Here is a 21,572-nt window from a genome sequence, read left to right as displayed (position 1 = left end):
AAGTAAAATTAATTAGAAAAAAGTGGGTTTTGTTTTGCATATTTAATGTCCAGCTTCATGTATAACAGCTGGATTCTCACATCTGCCTCTCCTTTCAATTTGTTGAGATATCACATGCATCCATGAAAAAATGGGAGGATAAAGGGCAAATCATTCATTAATTTTATTATTAAATGGGACAAATCATTTATTGACTTTATCATGAAAATAGTTTGGACTTTGCAGAACCCCTGGATATCAGTCTGCAGGACCCCGGGATATCTAGGACATACTCTGAATGCTCTACATTCACTGTCTCAAATGATACAGTCAACTTAACGATCACTAGATGATGCCCATGTAGGCTCTGAAATACAAGTGCTATACAAATCCAGAGGAACCAGGAAGGCACCTGGTTCTAGCTCTGTTTAGAATCAGGAGAAGCCAAAATGATGTTAAGCAGTAACTCTAGGTAAAGATGAATGAAGGGAAATGTCAGAAAGCACCCCAAATTTGTTTTCTTTAAATTTTGCTCTAAAGGAATTCATGGCACTAACTATGCATCATAATGACTCTTTTTTTAAAAGTGAGAAAGTTTGCTTTAAAAGGTAATTATCCAAATCTTACTTCAAAAGATTTGGTACTCTGCCAGGAGGGACAGGACAAAGATATTTTTGACCAGCTACACAAATGATTCTGCTTTTCTGAAGAGTACAGGAACCTCTAGCTCCTATATTTGTTTCATAAATCATAAAAAGGCAATGTAATTGTATTTGTAACATTAATTTTGACTTCTGTTTTCATTGGTTCTTTTTAATTATACATGACAATAGAATTCATTTTGACATAATTATATGTATGTCCACTTCTCCTTCCTTCCTCCCTCCCCCTGTTTCCTTCCCTCTATTCTATTGGTCTTTCTGCTATTTACTCATAGTCGTATTTTTTAATTAGCATTTGTGGATGAACATGATGGTGAGATTCACTGTGGCATATTCATATATGTACACAGGAATATTAGGTCAGATTCATTCCACTGTCTTTCCCTATCCCATCTCTCCTCTCTCCCTTTCATTCCCCTTTGTCTACCCCACTGATCATTCTTCTATTGACTTCTGTTTCTTTTTTTCATTTGTTCTCATTAGTTATACATGACAGCAGAATGCATTTCGATTCATTGTACACAAATGGAACACAACTTTTCATTTCTCTGTTATACATGATGTAAAGTCATACTATATGTGCAGTCAAACATGTACCTAGCGTAACTATGTTCATCTCATTCCACCAGACTTCTGTTTCTAAATGAAGACAACCTCCTAGGATTTTATCTACAAGTGAAAACCACCCAGCTTTTAAAAATCATGTACCCATAATCTAAGTCTTGAGGATAGTCCCTACTGAGAAACATCTACTTTTTCATACAAGCATCCTGTTTTAAAAAATATAACCCTAAATTAAAGGGGTAAAAAAATGCCACTGCTTTCATGAAACAAATAATGGATGCCTTGTTTTCATAATAAACATTTAAGAGAGCTTGTTCCTAATGGAAACTATTGTTACTGATTAAAAATCTTCTTGGGGAGGAAAAAAGTACCTTCATATACAATCTCCATTGGGGATGCAAATTGTACAGAAACATACACCAAATGATTTGCATTTAATCAAATCCAAAGCAAGTCATTTCAGAAGCATCTCCACTGAATACAGAAGGCTTTTCCACTAGGATCAGGCTGAGCTCTCCAGGGAATCAGGATCCCTTACCAAGGAGTGGACACCATTTGCAGAGGCCCTGTACTGCTGCTTCTAGGAAGGAAATTCACCAGAACCATCCAGAATGGAGAGTGGTAAGTCAATGTCAATTGTTACAATTTTTAAACAATTTAGTAATTCTAATTTTTATTTTTGACATCACAAAATTATAACACAAAGCAAAGGTAAAGAAGAAATATCACTAATTTTGACTAGAACATATAAAAATATGGACCAGAAACCAACTATTTAGAACTCTTGGTAACATGTTAACAATTCTAGACACATTTAATTATTAATTGTTAGATGTAATTTTGTTGTATTGAATTTAGGTATGTACTCTGAAAGATCAATTTAATTAACATTATTTTTATAAAATTATTATCTGAATATTAATGCATTATTCTCTACAATTGTGAAATTTTATGTTAAATGAAACAACTTCTGTTAAGTCCTCAATTATAAAGTCCAGAAATACCTTTATTCAGGCATCTTGCTTTAAGGCTAGGATGAAAAGCAATACACTAACACATGATAAGTAAGAGATTCTCATTTTCTGGATTCAAACTACATACAGATCTTCAACCTGAAGACACAAGTATTAGTGTCAATATAGAGAATAAAACCCCACCTGTTCAGGAATAAATTTGAGATATAAACTTTAGCATTTAAAATGTTAATAAATAATGACAGATAAAATATTTCAAAAATGCTTTGTAAGCTATCTTGAAAAAATATTTTTAAAAATTGCAGATCTTCTTATCGAAAAGATAAGGAGATAAAGTTAGAAAATCACCTATCTTCTGCACCATGGAATTGGTTACTGGCAGTAGTACTTTTTTGGGATCCAACTATGAGCCTTACAAGGTGGGAATGGAGGGGAGGTCCGGAGAGACTGTGGATAGCAATAGTGTGGGCAAACCAAACTTCACCTAAATCCTAATTTGGCCTTCCATCCTTAAAACTTTCAGTCTTTCTGATTTCATAAGCAGTATGCATTATTTTCTATTTAATAATTTGAACCTTTAATTAGTGGACAAATTTGGAGACTCTGTGTTGCCTCTCCTTGTATCCCCTTGGAGGTTTCCCACAGTAAAACTAATATATTCTCTTCCTAGATCAGAAGTAGAATACAAACAATAGCTTCTAGCATGCCGGGCACTAGTACTATTTACTCCAGGGCAGACAACTGCCTTCCCCTCAGTGAGAGGGCTCGATCCTCAGCAAGGCAAGCCTGTTGGGGTGGGAAGAGAGGTCCCCAAAGGACAAGAGGGGCAGCTGAGCCAGACAGTGACCCAACTAACATATTGCCACTGTATTTTCTGGAACCTCATTGTTGGCCCTTTCCTGACAGGCAGAGAATGGAACAAAGATGCAGAATGTCCAACAATAACCCATCATTCCGGATTTTTACTCTGTTCTGTCTTGATTGACAATGTGCCTCCATCCCAAAGTCACGAGGGATGATATAGTTCAGAGACATCATCTATTATCTTCATTGTCCAGTTGCAGAACCCAAAATAGAAATGCTTCTTTTCTAAAGTAACTTTCTTTTTTCTTTGTGTTTGTTTCATGTGCTCTCTTTATTCCCTTACCTTCTGTCACAAGCTTAGACTCTCTAATTAATTTCAAAGTAAAAAAATGCCCTCCACAAAAATGTCAGCAGAAATGTAGAATTAGAATGAATTTCAAATATGGAAATATTTGAATATACCTTTTAATCACTAAGAACAATTTAAGAATCACCTGCATTTTAATTATGAAATCAATTTTAGAATATACCAGTGCAATTTGGTGCAGATAATGTTTAATTTTCAAAATAATATTAAAGTGATAGCTCCATTAAATCTATTATGGACTAACCTCTCCATCAAAAAAAGGGGAAGAATAAGGATGTCATATGGCTAAAACAATTTGCTGGGCTGGGGGCATAGCTCAGTAGTAGAGAACTTGCCTAGCAGGCTCAAGACCTAGGTTTGATTCCCAGCATTGCAAAAAATAAAATATTTTTTCTAATAAAAATAAAAAACATTCTGCTGTATTAACATAATTGCAATCATAAGTGCCAAATTTTTATTCCAAATTCTAAAGGAAAAATTGATTCCTATTGATAAATTTGCTTGTGCTTTCTCTCCGGAAACACTTGTCTTTGTTTTCTCAACAACTAATCTGAATGCAAGTTTGTATCTAGAGTATTTGAATAAAAACTCTTAAGCTCTCCTGGTTTATGCAGGTGTGGATTCTTTAAATAGACACATGCACAGAAAAAAATGTTTGAGACTAGGAATACTGGCAATATTTTTTGAACTCTATATATCATGTCTGTCTTTAAAAAAAAAATAGAAAAGGAGATTCAGAAATTTCCCCAAACTCAAAAATCATGAAAAATACTTCAGATGGGATTTTAAATAATTTGTTCAGGCTCCATGCTTTGTCAAAGTCAATTTCCCTTCTGAGCTGTTGTAAAGTGTAGGTGTTGGCCTTCCTGGACCACAGCATGGGAGCATCGTTTTAGCCATGTTCCCATGAAACTCCAAAGAAAGGACATCTCCACCTTTGTCTTATGAAAGTATTCTTTCCCAAGTTCTAAGCCCATGGCCTTTCTTCCCTTCACTTTCCTCAATTTCTCTAAGGCATTTTGTATATACTACAAGCACTTATTGAGAACCTGGGTGTCAGATGCGTAACAGAACTGGTTACCCTCTTGCTCTCTGATCCTTCTTCCTTCATTCCCTTGATGTTTCTGCTCTGGTACACAGTGACCTTTTGGGCCTTGCCCCTGCCCCTGCCCTGCACCCCTCCCACAGTGGCCCGTCTCCGTCCCTTCCTTCCCCTGGCCATTTCCCAATGCTCTGTACTTGAACTGTACTCTTGTATTGCAAAGTCCTCCTTGGAAAACTTTATTTTCATTGCTTTAATTCTCATAGTTTTTAAGATGTTTCTTGGATATAGAGTTCTAGCCCAGGTTCTAGTTTTAGGTACAGGATATTTTAAATTTAATTTGATTATGTTACCACAACCTCAAAGTCAACATAGTCAAAATTGAATTCTTCTTTCCCTATCAGAATCAACACTCTACTCTGCCTTCTTAGATTTCTCCTCTTAATCATGGTGTTGTTTCATTGTGTGTGTGTGTGTGTGTTATTGTTGTTGCTTTTCTCTTAAATCTGCCCTTTCCCTGTCATATCCAGGTTTGAGGCTAGCCTCTGTTTGTAATTTCTTACCCTCTCCACTTCCTCATCTTTAGCCATTCTAGGATCTACACTCAGATCCATCTTTCAAAAACTTTTTCAACTCTTCCAAAAAATATGATACACAATATTCTTATGTTGAAAAAAATCTAATTGTTTCCATCACCTATGACATAAAGCATAATCATGCCCTAACTGCATGAAGGACAGCAGTCCCATGATATTATGTCACCTAGTGACATCATAGCCATTTTAAATTGCATAAGTACACTCTCTGGTGTTTGCACAATGATGAAATCACCTAACGATGCATTTCTCAGAACATGTTCCAGTCTCTAAGCAATGTATGACTACATATATTTATATAGTCAGGTTTTTAAGATCTTCAGCACCTCATTATCAACAGCAACAACAAAATGCTTTCAACAGGTGTTTACTGGAAAGCTGCGTGGAACTTAAGAGTCTTGCAAGGAGCAAACAATAAATCTCTAAATACAAAAATTTTACAGAACTTTATAAAGTGGCAAGTGCTACATGGGAATAAGTAGTGCAGGAAAGGGGGATCAGGCAAATTTTATGAGGAAGGTGCAACCTTAAATATGTTCTCATTGAGAAGCTGACATTTGAGCCAAGACTTGAAGGAGGAAAGAACAGTTAGCCATGTGGATAAAAGGGGGAAGAATATTCTAGCTGGTAGACGTGGCCAGTGCAAAGTCTCAAGGCAAAAGTGCTTGGTACATTTCAGAAAACTGGCTATAGTACAATGGGCAAAGAGTAGAATCTTGGGAAAGGAGAACAGAGGTATAAGCATAGGGTCACATGGGACTATTTTAAGGACTGTGGCTTTTACTCTGAGTGAAATGAAGAACCACTGTAGGATTTTGAAAAGAGAAGTGACCAAACTGGACCTTCTTTTTTGAAAGGATCACTATGGCTGCTCTGTTGAAAGCAGACTGAACCAGGGATGAAGGGTAGTACAGGAGGACCATTAGAAGGCTCCTGCAATAATCTCCATGAAATAACAATAAAGGGAACCTGGATATTAGAGATGGGGGTGACTATAAGTCAGCAGACTCTGGATCTATTGTGTAGGTGGTCCTAATGTGTATTCCCCAAAAATGGTTGTGAAGTTGTAAAGGACTCCAGCTTTGAAATTGAGAAACTAAAAGGATGAAGTTGCCATCAACCGAGGTGGAGAGGACTTCAGGTAAAACCAAAATGAAAGGGAAGAATGAAAGTTCAGATTTGGACATGTGGAATTTGAGATGTCTACTGGACATGCAAATACAGGTGGATATCCAAGTCTCAAGTCCAGGTCAGAGCTGGGCTATCCATTTGAAGTTCATCTATGTCTACAAGAAGTTCTGATCTGGTTATTTGCCATCTTGTAAATTTCATTCCTCTATTAATTACTATGTAGTTATTTTTAAACTTATTTAGAAGAGGCATATTTCCCCTAAGCTCTTTGGCATACACAGAAAGTATGAATCACTAATTCATATTGAAGTCATCACTTAAAAAGCCTTTCAGAATAAAGGGAAGCCAAGACTGTCTGGGAACACACAAATGATCCAGCCTGGACCTCTTCTTCAACTCCCGCTCCCTCTTCCTCCACAGGTCCAAGTCCACACATACCATCAATCACTCAGATGTTCCCCTTCTTGCTCAACCAGAACTGCCTGAATTTAGAGTTGCCCCCCGCCCAACACACTCTGCCACACACAGGAACTTCAGAGAATATCAGAGTCATCTAGAAGTCAGGCCCCATTCCTAAGGTTTCTAGGGTGCTTTGGGGTAGGACCTGAGAATCTACATTCCTACCAGGTTTCTAGCCAATGTTGACACTGAAGGTCTAGGAATCAAACTTTGAGAATCACCTGTGCTTATTCTTGATTTGACTCATCGTTCTAGTTCTGACCCTTGCCTTCTTCCAACCTTGAGTGTCTGAGTCACTCTCTTCCTCCAGGCTGCTGCATGTATATTGGGGCTGTCTTAGTCCCTGGCAATACCATTCTTCCTCACTCACCACCCACCCTTCCTTATTTTAGTGTCAGAGGCTGAGGACCAATTTGTGCCCTTGATTCCACTATATGGTCTTCCTCTTTGAAGTCTCCTCTCATTTTTCCCCCTTTCCAAAATCTTAAGTCTTTCCTTCCATTCCATTCAAATATCCTCAATTCCCACTACTGATAAATACACAGTTATAAAGCATAAGCAAACCTCTTTGTGACAATGTAATTCCTTCCAACCATCACCCAATCTCTTGCTTCCCCTTCTCATTCAAACTTCAAGAAGTAGTCGTCTCTCTCTCTCCTGTTTCCACTTCCTCCCCTGAATTATTGCCTGGGTTCTAGCCACGCACTCTTCTAAAATCACTCTTGCTGAGGTCAATACCATCCACTGGATTGAAAACAATGGATGCTTTTCCATCTTTATCTTCCTAGACCACTTGTACTGGTATCCAATACTTTTCCTCCTTCCTCCCATCCCCTGGAAATCTCTGCCCAAGTTCCACATGCCTTATTCCCCCTGGCTTTTACTGGATCTTTTCCAACAGTCTTCACGTGTCCTCTTCCTAAGGCTTTCTTCTCCTCCTCTGACAGCCCTTCAAATAGAAGTGCTCCCCAGATTTCCATCTTGAATCATTCAGTGCCGAGCTTCCCAACCAACCTGTCAGAAATCAGTGCTCAGGGCCTTCCCTAGATGCTGATCCTCTCGGCCCTTGTGAGTACCCCAGCCTGTTATTCCAGAGTGCCAGACACATTATTATTTTCTCTGTGTGTCATCATGTGACTGTCACAGGCTCCCTCGGGGATTCCATCCCCCTCCCTGGTTTCATTGTCATCAATGTCATGATGATTCTGAAATTTATGTCCTAGAGCCATAGTGGAAGCTTGAGAATCACCTGGAGTCTTCCCTCTCCTTTCTTTCCCATACCTACATAATCTTACACCTATCTGATCCTTGCCTGCTTATCTCAGACCCCAGCATCTCTTGCCTGAATTATTCCAGAATCCTCCTGACTCATCTCTATGAGTCTTTATGATTCTCAAATCCACCTTCCACACAGCTGCCAGAAGAGTCTATCCAAAATGCAAATCTAACTACACCACTCCCTTGCTTAAGAGCCTCCAGTGGCTCATTGCCGACAGGATGAAGTCCAGGCTCCTGAATACCAGAAACACCATGGTTAGTTAAACCTTACTTGTTCCCCAGACTCACTTCCTCCCTCACACCTCTTTCTGTTCTGGAGCCCAGACCTTTACCCAGGCTGCCTGTACATCTGGAACATTCTTGCCTTCTAGAGTCACCTAGAAGGTCAGGCCCCATTCCTAGGGTTTCACCTCCCCCAGGCCTTCTCTGTTAAGCCTCAGCTCAGAGGCTGTCCCAGTCCTCTCCCCGCTCCCCCAGGAAGCGGCGCAGTCTGTTTCTCAACTATCTTAGCCTTATTTCTATTGTAGCATCACAATTATCTATAATATATTTCTCTTCCAATAGATACCATGTTCTTTTGTATTCTGTCAACACATAGAAAATAGTCAATAAATAACTGATAAATAAATGTAGCCTTAGGCTGTTCAAAAAAATAAATAAATAAGATACTCTCAATTCTAGAAGCAACATTTAGATTCCTTTGGAACAAACCTCTGGTCTTTGTGTTTTATGTTTGAGACTTATTTGAAAGGAGTACTTCAAGCCTCTTCAATTAAAACACAGACAGGGGCTGGGGATATATCCAGTGATAGAGTACTTGCTTTTCATGCCTAAGGCCCTGGGTTCAACCCCAGCACCACACACACACACACACACACACACACACACACACAAGACAGACATACCAAAATTAGGCCAAAGGACCCTTCAAATAATTTTGTTTTGTTTAAATCAGGTTGTATGTGGTTTTCTTTGAATTATGTTTTGGAACGTAGATTTTTTCAACTACTGCCCTCCTCCCCATTCCTCCACAGCCCCAAGTCCATACCTACCATCAATCATTTGGATATTCTCCTTCTTGCTCAACCAGGACTGCCTGGGTTTACAGGCACAGAAACTTAGTAGTTTCCAAAGCATTTTCATATGCATATATTATTTTTTACTTACAAACCTCTGGATACAGCAAAAAAGAGATCATATCCATTTTAACAGGGGGAAAAATGAAACTGAAAAAATTGTGATTTTGTTTTTTCCTCAAGTCGGTGACTAACATGTAGCTGTGTAAACCCTGACTCAGGCCAGCAACTTCCCCCACCCATTGCACCACCCTGCCTCTGGTTATAACTTCAGTTATTTTGTTGTTGTTTATTTTGTTTGTTTTTTTTTTTCCTTTCTTTCCTCCTCTCGTTCTTTTTGTGATACAATTTTATTTGTATGTCAAGTAACTATCTGTAAATTCAGATTAGAGAATATTTTTGGTTATGTGCTTCATACATTTATATACTAATAACTCCTGCCATATGTGTTGATGCTAAATTCTGTCCCAGCTGACTTGGCTGGAAAGCCAGCCCCACTTCAATTAAAAGGGATTGAAGCCATCCAACCTACTACAGAATACCAATTTAATAGGCAAAATGTATCTTGAAATGTGTCTAGTTCAATCACTAACTTGGTGTTTAAATGCTTTCTAAAACAGTTCAAACAATTCTCCCGCCATTGCTTGATTATCCCCAGTGACAGAAGCTCACAATCCCTAGAAGCGACGTTGACAAATTTTAGAACCATGAAATAGGTTTTCTCTATATCTTCATGCAATTTCCTCTTGCTAAAAGTGAAATAGTCAATGTGAATTGCAAATCACTATGATATCTTTAGTAAGTGCATGTAGCAAGTACTCAAAAATTATTTGTTAAGTGAAAAAATAACTCTTCCCTAATCCTTAGCTAGTTTTAAAGCAGTAATTCCTCATGTCACCATATTTTTAAAAACAAAGCACACTCTTTTAGTGTAGTTGCTGCAGTCCGGCTGCAGCAAAATAACGGGGGGTGGGGGGGGGTGGGGGGTGGGGGGGGTGAACAACTTGTGTACGTTGATACAGCAGGAGTGGAAGCCCTTTATTGTAGGACAGGAGGGGTATATATACATTCCACACAGCTTATCTTAATTAACATAAACTAGATACAGCAGTCAACCAATAAGGAATCTCCACACTTAATGGCTCCCTGGCGTTACTTCACAAACCACTCCCTCTGGCATTTTGCCAGGCGCCATCCAGACTTGTTTACAGACTGTAACATTTCTCTGGCAAAATGCCAGGCGCCATCCTGACTTGTTTACAGACTCTATATGTAGTAAATAAATGATTTTCCTCTTAGGAATGATCATCCAGTTGACCTGCTTCTTCATCAGGTACCAAGATGTGGGACAGCCAAACAGTCTGTGACCTGAGTCATGCAAATCTAACTTCTTCTACATGTAACAAGAGTCATTATTTCAATTTCTATCCAATCCCTTATCTGGTGATTAAAACATAAGTTATCAATCTTGCTGGAGTAAATCTTGACAAATCAAAGTAGAAAAAAGAAGACATTTTAAAGAGCTCTTGTGCAGAAGACGCAGAGCGTTTCTTGTTTTACTTACACAGAGCCTCGGTGAGTTTCCATCAAGGACCAGAGTTTGGACTCTACTGAAGCCACTTCATATTCCAGACCTCTACCATTTGAATGGGAAAATGGCATCAACATTATTAACCCTGAGTACATCCCTGGGAGGTTGACCTTACTACCCCATCTAGATCTGACTGTGACTATCCCCTTTGCTTAAGTCCCAGGAGATTACAGCAAACGAGTATACCAAGGCGTGAGAGTGAAGCACACGGTCAAAGATCTCCTGGCAGAAAAGCGATCCAGACAGAGTGACTCCAGACTTAACGTGAGTCCCAGCGTGACACACACTGAAGCCTTAGGGTCCCGGCCCATGATTGAGGGTGGCCATCTCCCCTCTCCCTTCCTCCACACACCAATCTCCTCCTCCTGGGTCTGATATTCTCAAGAGCAAAGCTCTTATTTACCTGGAACACACTATACAATGATGTTATTGTTGAGGGTTTTTTCTTTTTTATTTCTCCTGAGATGAATGAACTTGGCCTGCAGAGCACACCCCCTTGACAGTCTCCTGACTCACCCAGACGTGCCAACATCTCCACTTTAGCATTCCCTCCCCCTGTTGCCCTGTTCATCCTATTGTACACTGGTTTGGGGAAAGAATTTTTATATCTCCATTTATCTGTATTGATTATATGCCCTTAGAAATAGAATGCACATTCCCTCAGAGCTGTATGTTTTGTAAATCATAGTGGAGTACAAGGAATATGAACATAGAGGGAATAATGGTCCTTCTAGGGATAAGCTGTATGACCCTGGGAAAGTCACTTGACTTCTCTGGACCCAACATGAAATGAATTAAACTCTAGGGTTCATTATAATGTAACAACCTCTAAACAATTATTAACATCACAGCACATTTGTTAGCTACCAGCAGTGTTCCAAGAGTTTTGTGATCTTACTGGCTGGTCACTTTAGCTGGTGGCAATGAAAAGATGATGTGTCCTCACTTTTTCATCTCTCCTAGTCATGAATTAACAAAGACTCAGTTTGTGGAAATAACACTGACCTTCATTCATATGGCATTCTAAATCCAACAGAGATAACTTAGAAAAATTTATCTCAGTACCATAAAAAAATCAGATTTTAAAATATTAGTAGAAGGTACTTGTATTGCATTTATCACTTCACTCTAAACCTCTGTCATCTATATCTTCATAAATGTCTGAGCTCTGTGTCTAAAATAGTTCAGTGGCTTCATCCAAATCTCCAAGACTGATTCAAGAATGGCAATAGTATTTGGCTATCAAGGTCTGTAAATAGCTACCTATTCTGCTAAGTGCCATACAATAACAAGAACATTGGGCATCTGTTGGGCATCTCCAGATAACCAGAAATAAATGAGGCCGCTGTGTACAGGATCTAGTGCAGGGTCTGATGCACACTGGCACTGCATGTCTGCTGAGAGTGGGCACAGTGTTCAACACAGCTCCAAAAGCAAACTCCTGGAACACACTTCAAGTGAATCATCTCCAGCTCCAATTTCCTCATCCAAGAACATCCTGTATTGCTCATTTTCTGCTGTCCTCTTTTAAACCACCTCTCCTAGCTCCACAAATGGAACTTAGCTGATACAGAGAAATCTGAACAATCGGTTCTTGTCTGATTCTTGTTTGGTGTTTCTCCTATGCCTGCTCAAAAGCCTCTGGAGTGTATGCTAAAAATATCCTTCCAGCTTAGTTTCCTGGTGGGGAGGGGCAGGAGGAAACTCCGTCTACCCAACTTCAAGTGGAAGTAACGTGAGGGCTTGGCCATGGATACAGGCACAACAGACAAGGGAGTAACTGGATTGTGAAACCTGATACAAATCCCAGGCAAATTGTCAGTTATAAGGGTGGGAATCATGCCTTAGGATAAGACCCACTGTTAAGAAGCGGACATTCTGTCTACCTAGTGTGAGGGAAGAGGTGACCCACATCTTGCTGCCGTCATCAATACCGTGATGCAAATGACAAAGCACCACTCCAGAGGTCTATAGAAAGACATGTGATATAAGAGTCACAAAGATACACTGCATAGCCAAATGGTGGATAAAACTTTTCCCCTCTAAAATTTTACCTAATGTGATTTTTGTCCACGATCAGTGACAGTCATGTCACGGATTTTATGTTTTCTCTTTAGTTTTTTAAGTTTTTACTTTTTAAAAAATAAAATGATATAAGCATAAAAATAAGTCATATTATTGTATTTTAAAATACAGATTCCTGGGCTTATCCCACGTCTACTAACAGAGTCATTAGGCGGGGGCCAGGGAGTAGTCTTTTTGTCATTTTTATAGGCTTTCACATCACCATTTACAAACTTTACCACAGACCAAAGAGCAAATGTCCAAGCCTCATACCACATCCAAGGCTTCTCTCAGATAAGAACTGGGTGAGGGGCTAGGGATGTGGCTCAAGCGGTAGTGCGCCCACCTGGCATGCGTGCTGCCCGGGTTCGATCCTCAGCACCACATACAAACAAAGATGTTGTGCCTGCCGAAAAACTAAAAAAAATAAATAAATATTAAAAAATTCTCTCTCTCTCTCTCTCTCTCTCTCTCTCTCTCTCTCTCTCTCTCTCTCCACTCTCTTTAAAAAAAAAAAAAACTGGGTGAGCTATTGGTACTGACCCAGTGACACTGAGTTATTGAGAGAGTCGTTTCAAGGAACATGGAGTACCAACATAGTCCCTGCCATTAAACCATAAATAACCTGGTGGAAAGGAAACATAAAAATATTTGTATTTAAAAAATAAAAAATCATATAACCAAGCACTAGACTGAATGCTTAAGACAAAAGACCAGGCTATAAAGCCATGTGACACAAAATCTGCAATAATTCTTATGTAAGGACAGAGACGGTGCCCCTCTTCATGCATCATCTCACTTCACAGACACAGTAGCCTGTGAGGTTGATGTTTACAGTCCCATTTATAGATAAGTAAACTGCCATCAAAAGAAGAGCAGTGACTGTTTCCAAGATGCCCGGTTAGCAAGCACCACATTTTCTGACTCCTAATTTCATATTTAAAAGAAAAGATCATGTGGACTAGCACAGAAGAATCTGCTACCTTCAAAAATAATAATAAAATGGATGAAAAAATATGATGCAGAAAGAAGTGAGACTAGAAAGTGCAAACCAGCTCTGACCACAGTAGCAACTGACTCTCAGGTACCCAGCACATAGGTGTTACAAGATACCCTTTACTGTGTTTTCTATTGTGTTACCCAATATCTCAGTGCTAGTATCTTACCATTAATTCAATAATCTTTTAAATTTGGGTCACTAAATACAGAACATCCAAATGTTGGGTGATTTGCACTTATGGCATCTCATGGAGGTGACTGTGTTGTCTACCTGCTCATGTCTAGTCCTCTTCTAGAATATCTGAAAATCTCAAGGAGGATACCACATTCAGTTATCATCTACTCTTCAGACTCATGTTGATCCTGAGATGTAATTTTTAAAAATTCAATGATTAGCTTTTATGGAACTCCATTGAAATAGTGTCATTAAAAAATGTTGGCAATAAGAAATCTGATTATATATTGTTGGTACTAGATGATGAACGGTTCATTATTTTGCTGTGAAGTGTGCAGGAATCACAGAGCACCATGTTGTGGGTAGACACTGATGGGTTTCTGATCACATGGGTAACACTGAGACTACCTCCTATTTTTCATACCATTGCACTAGGAGACAATGAGTCTAATATCTCAGTTCACATAGGGAAGCCATCCATGAGGCCAGCTCAAAACTTTTGGCTGACAGAAGAACTAGTGAGCCAAGGCCCTATGAAGCAACTTTACTGTATTGTGTTAGGCAAAAAAGAAAGAAAAGAAAAGAAAAAAATGGGGAAAAAAATCAAAATCCCATGTCAAACCTCTGGGACCTGTGACTATTGCCTCATAGGGGAAAATTTGTGATTAAGTTAAGACTTGCGCGGAGGCCTTTCCCCTGTAAGGGGGAGTTTTGAGAGAGAGAAACACATGCAGAGAAGACATGAAAGAAGGTAAAGTGACTACTTCAGCAGAGATTGTGATGAGGCTACAAGTCAAGGAATCACAGCAGCCACCAAAAGCCTGGAGAGGCAAGGAACAGATTCCCCTGGATCCCCTGTGGTGACACCCAGATTTTAGACCATGGTCCCCAGAAATAGAAGATAGATTCTGATGGTTACAGCAGTTTGGAAGACCAGTGCACACATATTATGAAAAATATCCTGTCCATGGGGACAAGTAGGCTCCAGGAAGGAATTAGCCAATGCCCAAATCATTGCTCTTCTCTCTGTGACAACACTCTGACAAGTTTACACAAACCATGCTGATCCATCTTTACCAGTCTCCCTCAATGACATCTGTTTTTGATACCATTTTCACATCTTTGCAGTGGGCATAAAAGAAAAACACCATTTTAAAAACAAAAAGCTTAAATCAAGACGTTTTCACCAAAAACTGGAAATTAAAAACACTTCTATACATTTTAGCCATAATTCTGTGGCTTCACAACTATTATTGTGTGTGCATCTATTTAAAAATCATGGCTTTTCTTTTTTCTTTCTCAAAATTGTTCTGTTATTATTTACTACATTAATAGATCGTCTGCCAGAATAAATAAATATGAGTCATTCACTAACATCCAGTACCAAAAAGTATATAATTAGATTTCTGATTGCCACATTTTTTTCAATTACACTATTTCAATGGAGTTCCATAAAAGCTATTCATTGAATTTTTTTAAAATAACATCACAAAATTCAATAAACTCTGTTATCTATAAAAACAGAAGCAGTAAGTCTAATAGCTGCAATTTTTCAGTTTTGTTTCAAAATTCAGTGAACAATTTGCAGGCTATTTAGCTTTCTAATCAAGTTTTTCTGAAGCTATCATAAAGATTCATTTAAAATCATTGAATATACAACAGCTGGCAGGAGGGAAAATTTGTAAAAACTTGCTGAGTAGGAAATGGAAATTGGTTTAAAATTAAAATTGCATGGGAGAATGGAGGAACACTGTGTGGTATGCAGAAGATTAAGAAGAGAGCTGGAAGCGGGTTCTGATGATCAATCTGTTCTGTTGATTTGTGATTTATGGACACAGTTAATAGGTCTCCTGCTCTGCTCATTCATCAAAATTCCACAGTCAGTAAAAACAGTGAAATCAGTATGAATGTTCTTTAAGTCACAGGAAGAAAAATAAGATTTCTGGTTCTGTTTTTGGAGGAAAAGTTTGAGGAGGAATATCCCAAGTAGGAAATACATATAGACTTTGTGGCCTTCAATTATACATATTGTGTAGATAACAGAGCAAATTTTAACTGCTTCTATTTGGCAGGATTCATTCATACCCACCTGAAGTGTTTGTCCTTCATTTATAATTACTTACAATTATTTTCTCTTTCTACATTTTTTCAAGTCCTGATGTTTAAATTAACAGTTTAAATATCTATGTTAAGAACACCTTGGATGAAGCCATATTGTCAGCTGGAGTTCTTAGTTAATAATTTGTCCTAATTGTTTTTGGAGTGACAACCCTGTAAGTAATGGAAAGAATTATGACAATAGCACATATCTGGAGTAAAAAATTGAAGGAACATAAGGTAAATGGGTGTCATATAGTGTGTTTATGATACAAAGTCATTGAGAGTGTTTGATCTTGGTGAGATGTAGGCAAGCTCGAACTGTAGACCAGATGTACACTGGCTAGCTTGGGTCCCAATAACTGTCTTTGCATCAGAACTTCTAGATGGAGGTTTGTTTAGTTGCATATCCAGCTGCTGTTTTGCTATACCAGTCATGGGCACAGGTAAGTTATCACTGACTACAAACATGTGATGTCCAGATCTGTAATTTGCATTTGGATTTCTTGTGAAGTAGTAGGGGAAAAAAATACACAATGGGAAACTGTATATTATGACATCTCAAAGTTTCTTTGACTTCCCTGCAACTTTGGAAAACATATAAGACATTTCTCCTACCCCAAAGAGAAAGTTTCCCTTCCTCAGTCTCTTGGAATGCCAGTGTTGTGGCAATAAGTCATCTTGGAAAGTTCCCTTCTCCTCTCTGAGCCTCAGTATCCTTGTCAATAGAAACAGGGTTGGGCCATGTCTCTAAAATTTCTCTCATCTCAGTGTTCATGTTCTAAATAAATTTGATTATGTTTATTTGAGGTTTAGGTGATGTTACAGAACACATATTGAAAGTAAAATGATTATTACTACAGTGAAACAAATTAACATATATATCATTTCACATAATTACTTTCTTGTGACAACAGCAGCTAAAATCTACTTAAAATCTCTAAAATCTCTAACATAATACAATATTATCAACTATAGTTTCCATGTTTATGTGAGACATCAAATGCTGATACTTTGTATCCTTTAAATGACAACTCAGAGTCCATTTTTAAGACTTCAGCTTTAAAACATTTATCCTGTTCTTTTATGTTCTTTATTCTTGCTATTCACATTTCATTCACATTTATATTGCTGTTTAGGATTTAAAATAAACCTGAATGTGCAAGAACTGGCAACTACCTTGTACCCAGTTTGAAATATCCTTAAGCTGATGTTTCAGATAGCTCTGTCACCTGAGTTTACTGAAGTTCATCCTGTAAGACCCAGGGGGCATAGCATGGTGAAGAGTTTTGGCTCTGGATCCAGATGACCTAAATTCAATTCCCAGCTCTGCCATTTTCCAACTATGTGCTGATGGTAAAGTTACCCAACCTCGCTATTAAAGGAAGACAATAATTCTACCTTGCCAGCTTATCATACAGATTGTATTTAATATTTGCCAAGGGCATGCCACATAATAGGTGCTTTATTAATGTGATTGCTGTTAAAAACTCTTACATTCAAGTAGTGATGCTGGTTAGTATGCAAAGCAATAAGAAATTCACTGCCTTGAAGAAATAAACAGTTCAGTTGAAGAGGAAGAAATTATATATGAAATATGTGATTAAAATACCAAGGTGGCTTTGCCCTGAGTGCCAAAATCATGACAGTGAGCATCAGTGAACACTATAGTTCAGAAGGGGTAAGTCACAGTGTAGGTGGAGGGAGTATCCATGAAGGAGGGTGTTCCTTGAGCTAAGATTTGAAGGAAAAAGATGACAAGTGAGCAGTGAGCAGGGGTGGAGAGTCCCAGCAGAACACAGAGAGCCAGCAGAGGCTAGGTAGGGTATAGGGGGCACTCTACCTGCCATTGTGCAGTGAGGGAACCTACTTTGTCTGCAGAGTGGAGAAATAGAAGAGACTGTTGAGAGGCCTGTCTAGTGCAGAATCCTTCAAAATTCAGCTTCGGGCCCACCTGGGAAGGTCTCAGACAGTTCCTTCTGCTCCCAAAGCCTCCAGCATATTTTTCTGCTAAATTGTTTATTATATTACACTGTAATTGCTTGTTGTGTTAAACCCCTTCCAGTGACTAATATCCTGCTATCTCTGATTGTCCTTCTGGAGCCTCTGGCCCAGGATGAATGGCAGTGTGGTAGGATGGTTAGGACTTGCATGTCAGAACAAGACAGACCTTGGTAATGACTCTAGCATATGAAAGGGACCCAATTTCTCTGGAAGTCCATTTCTTCTGATGTAAATGGGGACAGTGATATCCAACACAGAAAGCTCCATGAGAGAAAAATTAGGTAATGTTGGCAAAGCACCTGGCACAACACATGGCATGTTGTAAGTGTTCAACAAATGGCAGCTTTTATGGTTTTTTTTTATAGTACCCGACACATGGCAGCATTTGATAAATATTACAGCAAGGTGTGCAGCACTAAGGTAGACACCAGATTATGGCGAGCTCTGAATATTAGCCTTGGGAGTCAAATATCCCTGCCCTCATTACTACAAATTCTAACATAAATACGTCAAACCATTAGAAAAGGCCACTTGACAACTTTGTAGATCTGAAAAATTTATTCACCATGAGTGAATGAAACAATAAATTACTAGAAGCAAGAGCTAGCAATCTTATTTTTTCATTGATTGGGTTTTTAACTTTTTTATTTTTATTGACATGTAGTAATTATACATATTTATGGGGTACAGTGTGACATTTCAATACACATATCAATGCATAATGATCAGGGTGATTGGTGTATCCATCACTTGAAACATTTATCATTTCTTTGTGTTGGAACATTCAAAATTCTTTTGAAATATATGACTAAATGTTCTCAACCATAGTTATTCTTTTGTCATTCCATAGTTATACTATGGAACATTGAAAGTTAATCCTCCTATCTAGCCACACACCTGCTCCTGTTAGCCATCCTCTCTCCAGCCCATCTATTCCCTTACTGACCTTGACAACCTTTGTTAACCACTATTCTACTCTAAACTTCTATGAGATTGATGTTTTTAGTTTCCAAACATGAGTGAGAGAGCATATGGTATTTTGTCTTTCTGTGCCTGACTTATTTTGCTTAATATAATGTCATCCAATTCCATTCATGTTGCCACAAATGATAGTATTTCTTCTTTGTATAACTGAATAATATTCCATTGAGGGTGTACACCTTACCATCTTTATCCATTCATCCATCAATGGATACCTCAGTTGATTCCATATCTTGGCTATTGTAAATGATGCTGTAATAAACATGGTAGCAACGATCTTAATTTTATACTGACCCAGCAATACTACCCTCCTCCATTTTGCAGGTTAAGATGGTTTGAATTGAAGTTCTCACTTGGTACATTTCATTAAGATAATTTCAGCTGCTCCCATTCCACAGTGCTAAATATCCAAAGCCTTGACAAGTGTTGGATAATGAACCAGGAATTATATACTTGTCCATCATAAACTACTATTTTATGAGAAATCTAGCTCCAAATTACAGGAAGAAAGAAATAAAAGCTTTGATCAAGATTTACTACCAACATACTGATCTAACAAGTAATTTTACTTTCTCAAGCCTACATTTCCTCAATGTAAAAAAATTTTAAAAGTGGTGCAGATGGGAGGAGATTAGTGTTCACAGTATCTCAATGTGTCCCTCCTCACTACTGGGTACAGCTGTTTTTCTTCCTGACTCAATAGTTATTTTCTCAGAGCTCAAAATATTCTACCCACAGGCACCCCAACCCCAAATCTCCAATTTCCAACACCAAGCTGAACCCCTTCTTTATTCTGAGAAAGATTTAAATCCTCTTTCCTCTAGTTCAACTAGAAGTTTGTAAATTCCTTGTTTGCAAGGAAAACCGAAAACAGAAAATCACATAAAGCACAAAAATTATTATGTGGCCTATAAATGTCCTTACACATCTGGTCAAAGACTAACATGGGTGGGATGGCTGAGGTGACTTTCAGGCATGAGTCCCCTTTCATCATCTCTCTCTAGGATAAATAAGAAACCACAATAATAACAACTGTCATTTACTGCTGAGCTCTGAAATAGGGACTTGAAAATATTTTCATTTCTCTATTTAAAATATATTTCATTTATCAACAAGAGCACAACAGCCTCAAGAGGGTGGCCCTGATAACTATTTTTCAGATAAGGAAAATAAAAATTAGGTAGAAAGCAGTGGAGCTTGGATTTTTGACACAGGTTTGTAAGTCTTTCTTACACCCAAAGTATTATGTTCTTAAGTTTAAATAGCCACACCAAAGAAGGACAGGTTTTGGAGTAACCACTTTCCTTCAGGTTCTCCTGCTCACCCATCTCACCCCTTAGACTTCATACACGGTGTTTGACTCCAGTTACATGTTCGGCTCCCTGCAGGCCACACGGGTCTCTCTCCTGTCATTGCAATGTGTCTGAAATGGTCCAGGGATGCCACACCCAGCCTGAACAGAATAGGACCTTCCTTTCCTATGATTTACAGACATCTGAGAAGAAATGAGACCCAAGAAGATTTTTATTTCCTTCTAGAACTTACTCTGGCTCTGTCCCAGAGTCCCAGAACCTGCCTCCATCATTCCTGCCCCTCCATCATTTCTACCTCTCCTGGATCTCTAGTCTCCTGCAGCCCTCCATGGTTTCACCCTCTCTGAAGAGCACCTCCTGATTCAGAGTCCAGGTATACCACTGACCTTGCAGAAGTCGCTTTTCTGCTCTCCTGGTGATCTCTAGGGCCAACCTCACACAACCCATTTCTCTCTGGCCTCTTCTTGTCTGAAGCTTACTTCCTTCCCTGCTGTGTCTTGTGATGAAGTGTGACTACCACTCTGATTGAGGTTGGTATCCTGTGACTCACTTCTGGGACTTGAGATAGGCTGCCCCTTCACTCACTTGAGCAGGCAGCATATCAGCTCCCCCTTTTGAGACCCAGAAAGACTCCTAAGCCCAGGAAACACAGCATTTCCTACCTCAGTTTACCCAGTGTCTCTGATGACCCCAGCCTTCTGATGTTCTTCCAACCCCCATGGTGTCTATACTTTTGTATATACATAAAAGCACCTTACTCATATTCTTTTTTTTCTTTTTAAAATTTATTTATTTGTTATAATTTCTTATATAAAACAGCAGAATGCATTTCAATTGATAGTACACAAATGGAGCACAATTTTTCATTTCTTTGGTTGTACACAAAGTAGAGTCACATCATTCATGTCTTCATACATGTATCTAGAGTAATGATGTCCATATCATTCCACTATCTTTCCTGCCCCCATTCCGCCTCCCTTCCACTCCCTCCCTTTTGCCTTATCCAAAGTTCCTCCATTTCTCCCATGCTCCCCACCCCACCCCCATTATGGATCAGCATCCACTTATCAGAGAAAACATTCAGCCTTTGGATTTTTAGGATTGGCTTACTTCACTTAGCATGATATTCTCCAACTCCATCCATTTACCTGAAAATGCCATGATTTTATTCTCTTTTAATGCTGAGTAATATTTCATTATGTATATATACCACAATTTCTTTATCATTCATCTATCGAAGGGCACCTATGTTGGCTCCACAATTTAGCTATTGAGAATTGAACTGTTATAAACATTTATGTGGTTGTGTCACTATAGTATACAGTTTTTAAATCCTTTGGGTTTAAACCAAGGAGTGGGATAGCTGGGCCAAATGGTGGTTCCATTTCAAGTTTTCTAAGGAATCTCCATACTACT

General features: G+C 38.7%; 1 protein-coding gene across 1 annotated transcript in view; it reads left to right on the top strand.

Moving 5' to 3' along the window:
- Positions 1-1,816: 1,816 nt before the first annotated feature.
- Positions 1,817-21,572, top strand: part of Pou2af2 (POU class 2 homeobox associating factor 2) — a 37,834-nt gene continuing 18,078 nt past the window's right edge. The window contains exons 1-2 of the mRNA XM_076843790.1: positions 1,817-1,826; positions 10,681-10,787. Coding sequence (XP_076699905.1) covers positions 1,817-1,826; positions 10,681-10,787 — 117 coding nt within the window. The remainder of the gene's footprint in view (positions 1,827-10,680; positions 10,788-21,572) is intronic.

This window comes from Callospermophilus lateralis, chromosome 2 (assembly GCF_048772815.1).
Source record: "Callospermophilus lateralis isolate mCalLat2 chromosome 2, mCalLat2.hap1, whole genome shotgun sequence".
Taxonomy (NCBI): domain Eukaryota; kingdom Metazoa; phylum Chordata; class Mammalia; order Rodentia; family Sciuridae; genus Callospermophilus; species Callospermophilus lateralis.
The sequence above is the reverse complement of the archived record's forward strand: the minus strand, read 5'-3'. Positions and strand labels throughout refer to the sequence as shown.